This window comes from Branchiostoma belcheri, unplaced genomic scaffold (assembly GCF_001625305.1).
Source record: "Branchiostoma belcheri isolate BF01 breed outbred unplaced genomic scaffold, Haploidv18h27 scaffold5, whole genome shotgun sequence".
Classification (NCBI taxonomy): domain Eukaryota; kingdom Metazoa; phylum Chordata; class Leptocardii; order Amphioxiformes; family Branchiostomatidae; genus Branchiostoma; species Branchiostoma belcheri.
The window spans coordinates 6,062,824-6,070,195 of record NW_017804131.1 but is presented as its reverse complement, the minus strand read 5'-3'; the positions used below and the strand labels follow the sequence as shown (position 1 = coordinate 6,070,195).

The 7,372-nt window shown below is 40.8% G+C and overlaps 1 protein-coding gene across 1 annotated transcript in view; it reads left to right on the top strand.

Moving 5' to 3' along the window:
- LOC109480105 (titin homolog) overlaps window positions 1-7,372 on the top strand; it is a 27,008-nt gene that overhangs the window by 17,109 nt on the left and 2,527 nt on the right. Inside the window, exons 12-15 of the mRNA XM_019782260.1 lie at window positions 1,487-1,687; window positions 4,707-4,819; window positions 5,493-5,595; window positions 7,025-7,167. Coding sequence (XP_019637819.1) covers window positions 1,487-1,687; window positions 4,707-4,819; window positions 5,493-5,595; window positions 7,025-7,167 — 560 coding nt within the window. The remainder of the gene's footprint in view (window positions 1-1,486; window positions 1,688-4,706; window positions 4,820-5,492; window positions 5,596-7,024; window positions 7,168-7,372) is intronic.

Sequence of the window (7,372 nt, the reverse complement as noted above, 5' to 3'; positions counted from 1 at the left end):
GCAATCAATGGCTCACAGCTGCCAAGTGTTCTCAATAATGAAGGAGATGTCGGTGGACTCTAACTTTGAAGGACTGCAGGCCACTGTTGTTGATGTTACCCACGGCGGTGTCAGGGAGTTGGTTCCAGATCTGAACTCCAGTATGGATGAAGGTCCGGCCGGTGGGACTGGTTCTAGATACCGGTTGTGCAAGTGCGTGGGTTGGCATAGGAAGGCTAGTTCTGGTTGTACGTCTGAGGGTGTACGGCTTGGGGAGCATTGTCTTCATGTAATGATAACTGCCTGGAATTTCATACTTGTGGTATTTGAAAGTTCAGTGAAGGTGAAAATCATTAAACATGATGTATTCAAATCAGGACCTTATTTGCATAAATTTATGAGGAAATGCTAGAATGACATTGTTTGTTAATACATGACTGTCTTTTGGTTAAGAATATGATAAATTGATATAATTCATGAAAATGAGGATCCTATTTGCACAATCAGGGGGAATAATCTACAAATTGTCAGTCATAAAGATTAACATCATTTGGCGAAGGTATGAGATCGGGGAACTCTAGTTTACTGCGAATTTACATCCAAGAACATAAAACATGTACACATACACTATGTAAACGTATTTGTGAACGTTTCAGAGTCGTCTATATTTAAAACGTATGTGTTTCTTCAACTCTGGGCAATGTGGTCTCCATTTCTCTCTTTTGAATATTCACATACGTACAAATGGCTGCTGCCAAAGCTGCTAGACTCAAGAAGACACTCATTTATTTCACACGTATTAAAATGATTTATGAATTATACATTGATCGGCGGTGAACTTTGGCAATGATGAATTAATTATACAACATTGTCGTGCACCGTACAAAAGAATATTTTACAAATGTCGAGTTTGATCCATCAGTTAGCTTCTCTGTCAATTATGGAAATTTTGGCAACATTGAATATTCATATGTACGAATATAAACTGTGTAATGCGTTCTATTGAGTTCATATTAGTGACGCTGAAGAAGAGTGGTGGATGTCAGTCGAAACGACATCTAGAAATCATCTCCGTAATTTAACTAGTAGCTGAGTCCGGATTTCCTATATGTATTCTTTACCTGGATCTCTAACCTTATATATGTATCGGTATAGCCGGTATAACCGCCCTTCGGCGTAACACACCAGCTTCGCAGGCACGCGGCGCGGCGGCAGCTAGCTATATCACACCGAACGGCTTGTTACACTCAATCTTTACACATTTGATTGCAGGAATAGTTTAAAGCTTTCTAGTGATGATGCCCCAACTGTTCTTGGTGGCAACGAGTTCCAGTCTACGATAGTTCTGGGGAAATACAAGTTTTTGAATACCTCAATTCTTGGTTTATAACTCTGATATTTGAAGGCATTAAGGCATTAACCTTAATCAACGTTCGCCAATAATGTTATCTAAATTCGTCTTTTGTTGAAAACTGACTTAGCTTGTTGTTTTTCTAACATTTTCTAGCAACTGGAGGCCCAGGAGCGTGAAGAGCGCATGCGCAGGGCGATCGGAGACGCCGAAGAAAGACGAAGATTGGCGGAGATCGAACGGAAACGGAGAGAAGAGGAAGAGCGGAGACTGGAGGAGGAACAGAGAGCTGAGGAGGAGAGGATGAGAAGAGAAGCCGAAGAAGAAGAGGAGAGAATACGGGCGGCTGAGAGATCGGTAAGACACTACAAAAATACAAAGATTGAAAGTTTATTGCAAATACATGCCCGAAGGCTAATTGCAGTTACAAACAACATGAGAAAGAAAATACAGTGGTATGTAAGACTATATCTACGTCTAGCATTATACTATATTCTACAACATACATGGTACTAGTTTTACTGGGTTTGACTTCTTCTTTTTAGGCAATGGAAGACGAATTGTTTTTTTGGTGTTTTTTTTTGTGGTAGGGAATGGTCGGGAAGTAAGGGAGCATTTTGGACACGTTGCTAAATAATTGTAATAATGTCATTATTGCTTTTATAGCTGTTATAAATTCTTCAGGTATCAATATTAAACGTTACTACATAAAGCATGACCCATCCGTTGTCACCCCGTAACTTTTTATTCTGGTGGCAAAATTTTTTTTTTAAATGCGTCTTCGGGGTATAGGATGTGATCTTTTTTTTTTCTTCTTTGTTTTACCTTCAAATCACGTTTATCCTTGCGCTATCAAAGCAAGTATATCAAATGTCGGCAGCATGTCTAAACCTGTAGTCAATGTGATAAAATATATCTACCTCATATCTGAGAAGTGCGTTCTACTGTGACACAATCACGCACGTGAAGTCAGTTCAGTGCTCTGATTTATCAGCGTTTTCAAATCTGCCCTTTACTCCACATGTATGACATTTAGCAGCGCACGAAAACTAAGAAGGCACGGTTTTGTTTCTTTACTTCCATACGGGGGTTGCTAGCAACAGTACAAGGGGAGAGTCGTGTATGTTGTATACTCATGTACGCTTGTGTCTTCGCCCGCAAAGCGGTTGGAACAGGAAACATTGGTAAAGGAAAAAGCTAAAATTCAGGTGAGAAACGGTAGTAAACTTTCGTGGTATACGTAAGCACTGCCCCGCATTAACTCTTAATTATAATCATTTTTTTTTATTCCAGCATTAGTGGCGACTTAGCTTTCAGGCATATTTTTTTCCCACTTTTTCGCTGTAAGTCAGGCTTCTAGGGATTTGAGTCGGTGGCAACAGAGCTTTGCGGTAATATAGCTATAAATGAGCGATGACATAGACGGACTGCACACTTAAGGAACGGCGTCAGAAAGTAGTGAATCCTTTGGAATTTTTCTCACGCTTCAAGTGTCAATAGTTGCCGAAACGCACGCCAGTTAACACGCTTTGTAAGTCACCCCAGTATTGAATTGGCTTCCTCACAATTTAGTACTAGAAACTGAGTCAGACACTTTTGGTGTCTACGTCGATTTGCTAAGAAGAAAAAAATGTTTGAAATGTCGGGCTGTGTTCGATCCTGATGGATCACGCGAAGATGGCTGCCGGCGGTAAGGCCTTGGAAAAAATGTTGTGTTTCCTGTTTCAGTCCTGAAAAAAATTAGGGTCGGTAGGTATCTTTTTTTCTTCTTTTTCTTAGACTTCAGTGATACCTATATACTGTAGTGTCCCAACTTATACAATACAAAGTAAAACTTGCATGAGGACACTTTTATTTTCAATGTCAATGTTAGAAAATCAATTGTACAATGTTTTATCACTCAGGTGTCAGATCAGAGCTAGAAAAGGTTGATCGGCACAAAAAGTTTATGTCCTTTGCAGGGGTCCACCCAAAAAAAGTCTAGGGTCGGCAGGTTTTTCTAGGGCCGGTCGGGAAACAGGAAACACAACATTTTTTTCCTAGGCCTAACCAGTAGTCTGAAATATCCGTGATAACAACTCTATTCATCAACAGATTGGGGCGCCGACAGCCTGCAGACGGCATAAATTATTAACACGTTTCACTGTGAATGCCACCAGCGAAAAACGGCAACCCATTCGATTGTGTTCACGCTGGGCGAATGCACGAGATGAAATAGGCCGTGTTTATGTGAAGTGACCCAAACCGCGATTCGGGTAACTCACATTCCTCACATCTGGTCCACGTGCCATACATTCCTTTTAATTTAAAACGTGCCCGATCACGATTCTCCGAAACTACATTCATTGTTGTTTGATGAAAACACGCTAGGTAGCGTGTCATTGTTGTCAGAGGTCAACGACCTGCCTGCATGCTGGTGCCCCCCTCCCAGCGTATCTCGGCCGAATGCGGACGTGGTCCCGCCAGAGGCGGTGAAGCTCGCCCTACAACGGACACATTATTTGACCATTACTACTCTTTAAGTTGCTGACACGTAAAATTTGGTATTGCATACAAATAAAGAAATATCACCCCGTAATCCATGACCAAGTGAAGTCACATTGAAATCACATTGTGTTCAGACGCAAAACGCGATGCGGGAAAACCGATTCGAAACCACCTCTAGGAGTGGCTTGGGATCGAGGCGCTTTCAATGTGATTTGGAGCCACTTGAAACCGGCTTCGGGGTGAACCACATGTAAAGCGCCTTGGGTGACTTCACATAAACACGGCCATAGTCATGAATAAAAGAAGATCGCGTGGTGCAGAGATATATGGACTTGACCGTGAACTTAAAGAGAGGTTTACAATTTTGCAGAGCCCTTTTGGCAGGCTGTGCACTTTAGCAACCATTAGCAACCGTCGCATTTGGCGGCGCCCATCTCCGTTTGTATAGCCCTTGGGCCACACAAGTAGGGGGCTACGTCGATGAAGGTTAGACATCCAGGTAATACGATACGCCAAAAAGCAGTTACTCAAGAAACTGGATATGATTTTGAAAACGTCAGACGTTTCAGCTAGTATCCACTAGCTTTCGTCAGTGACTGAGAGACCAGAGGGGAAATGCAGGTTTATAAGCACAAACTATTGATTGAAGTAGTGGGCTAGTCCACTGGTAGTGGTGTGTGTTTAACTCCCATACTCTTTCTGAAATGCTGAGTGCTAAGCAGAGAAAGTAGTATGTACCATTTTTAAAGTCTTTGGAATGACTCGACCGGGGATCGAACTCACGACCTACTGAATGCAATGCGAGCACTCTACCCACTTGGCCATTGCACCGGTACTTGACAGGATTCCTTTTTTTTCTCACGACTGTGTTTTTTTTTTCGTGTTCCAGGCAGAGGAAGAAGAAATGAGAAAATTGGCCAGAGAACGGAGGGAGGCGGAAGAGCGAAAACGACTGGCTAAAGAGGAAGCGGAGAGGAAGAGGAGGGAGGATGTTAAAAAGAAGTAATGGCATCAAAGCAAATTACTACTCGTAACTGTCGACAGTTTTTATGTAGTTGACATGTACTTACTTAAGTTAGTAGATGCCATCCTTTGTACACTGTACAATTGTTGCGCAATAAAGTTATATATGTAATATATTCGTAGTAAACACATATACAGTATGTAAGATCAGTCCATGACACTGTGTACATACATATGCAAACAAAAAAGAAAGAACATTTATTGCACGACAATTGTACGGGGTACAATATGTATGACAACGACTATTGTTCATAGTACAAAAAGAAAAATATGGAATGAAACAACAAAATCTAGCATAAGTCTTTGACTAGAATAGAGTGGGGCTAATCATGTTTCGATTTTTTTTATAAGAAGTTTATTTGCAAATTCGTGCCCGGGGGCTAATTATAAATTACAAACATAAAAGAACAATGAAACAGAGTATAAGATAACTAAAATCTACATGATGAAAGGTAGTTGTCTAAAGCTATAGCTATGTCTAAAACTATGTCTAAGGGGTTTGACTTCTCTTTTTTAGACCATGGAAGACGTATAATATAATAACAAAATAGTCTTTTGTCTATTTACTTAATATGTGTATATGCATTAAAACATGCAGTCAAGATTTCTGTGTATCTAAAACTAAAACATCATTCCACCCCTTTCTTTGCAGATTCCTCCAGGAGTTAAAAGAGCAGGAGGAAGCCGAGAAGCGCCGCCAGGCGGAACTTGCGGAACTGCAGCGCCTGGAGGAGGAGCGGCAGCGGCGGTTGGAGGTACGTCATACGTCCTGATTATAAATTCTGTCAGGAAGATGACCAAATCCTCTTACTACACCCCGAAGCGAAGCTTTATACTACCTGTGATAGATGCACCTGCTCCCGGCACTTTTCCTACATCACAGTAAAATGTCATAAATATTCAAGATACTATCTTTGTCATTCGACCTAGTTTTCAGCCAATCAGCATTCGCCTTACTGGCTGAACTTTTTCCCATGATAACAGAAACTCATTTAGGTCCGCATGTCGTTATGTTTTGGTCTTAATGTTAAAACATTACGTTAAGTTACGTGGACCTCAGATAGGTTTAGAGCCAGTCTGGGCCAGGTTTCAAAAAGGACAGAGGACAGAATCGTTTGTCATGAGTACTGGAATGTGGCTGGTTCAAAAGGCTACACGACAGGCGATATATTATCGTAGTTCTACCGTTACTAGATTGTATTCTATAGGCAGATCACGCAAAAGGAGGGCATTCACATGTTGCGCGTGCATGTGATCGTGCTGAGTTTCGTCTATGAATTATATTTCCTAAAGAATGAATGAACTTTATTGCTCGACAGTTGTACACGGTACAATGTATGGCATCAATAACAATGTGATCAATACAATCAAGTCTATTCTAAGAAACTACTAGTATTACTACAGGAATATGAACGTAAACGGCGTATGACATGATGTGAGTTAGGCGTTGCTATCTGTAACAATACTTTCTCTCTTATATAATGCACTACATATACATTGGCCTAAGCACGTAGATATGGAGTCGGGGCATGACATGGGTAGATTAAAAATGTCTATGTTTGTCTTTGGGAGAGGTTTACCAGTTTTACATGTGATCATTTTCATTAATTTTTGTCTATCTAAAGTATATGTATGACAGGTCATTATCAAATGATATTCATCTTCAACACTTAATTGAAAAATGTGGGGCTTTCCAATGCATGTTATTCCCCTAGGCGGCCATAGTAAGCTAACGGGGGTCCTATGTGTGACGTCACAACCGTTGCTAACTAGCCCCACCATAAAGAGATTTCTTTTCGGACAATCGATTGAAAATTTGCATACTTGTTTTCAGAGAGAAAAAAAGCAAATTCTATGAATGACATACGAAATGTCATTTCATTTACACTTTAATCTTTTTCTTTATTCATCAACATAAAACGATACAATAACAAAGACAGTTTTAAACTTATTTTAACATTAACCATTTTCCGTCAGAATTTTAGGACTTCTTGCTCCGAGATGCTTGATATACATTGAGATAGTGTAGTTTCAACTCAGTATGTAGATAAGTGACTAGAATTTTGACTTTGAAAAATTAGATCTTCAAGCCCTAAAATCTACATTGGATGCCTTGAAAGTTCGTACTGGTGGACCAAACCTTTCGTTGGTTGACTGACCGAGTGCTTAATTCTCTGTCCCCAGTTGGAGCAGCTAGACGCCGAACGGCGTGAGCAGGCCCGTCTGGAGGCTGAGCTGGCGCGGGAGGAGGAGGCCAGGCGGCAGGAACACAACCTCAACATGCGGAAAAACCTCGCCTTCGTACGGCACGGACAGGAGTTCACCAAGTAAGCCTTAAAAATCAGCATGTTTCTGTTTATAGTTTCAGTTAACCTACACCAGGCTTCGAATTCGTAAGAGGCAAAGGGCCCAAGTAAGTAAGGCCATGTTGATTTGATTATATGGATGACATCCTCCGGGAACCCCAAAACTGATGCGCGCGTGCGAATAAAAAAAAAGTTTTGCAAAAAATAAGTTAAAGTTTTACTATTA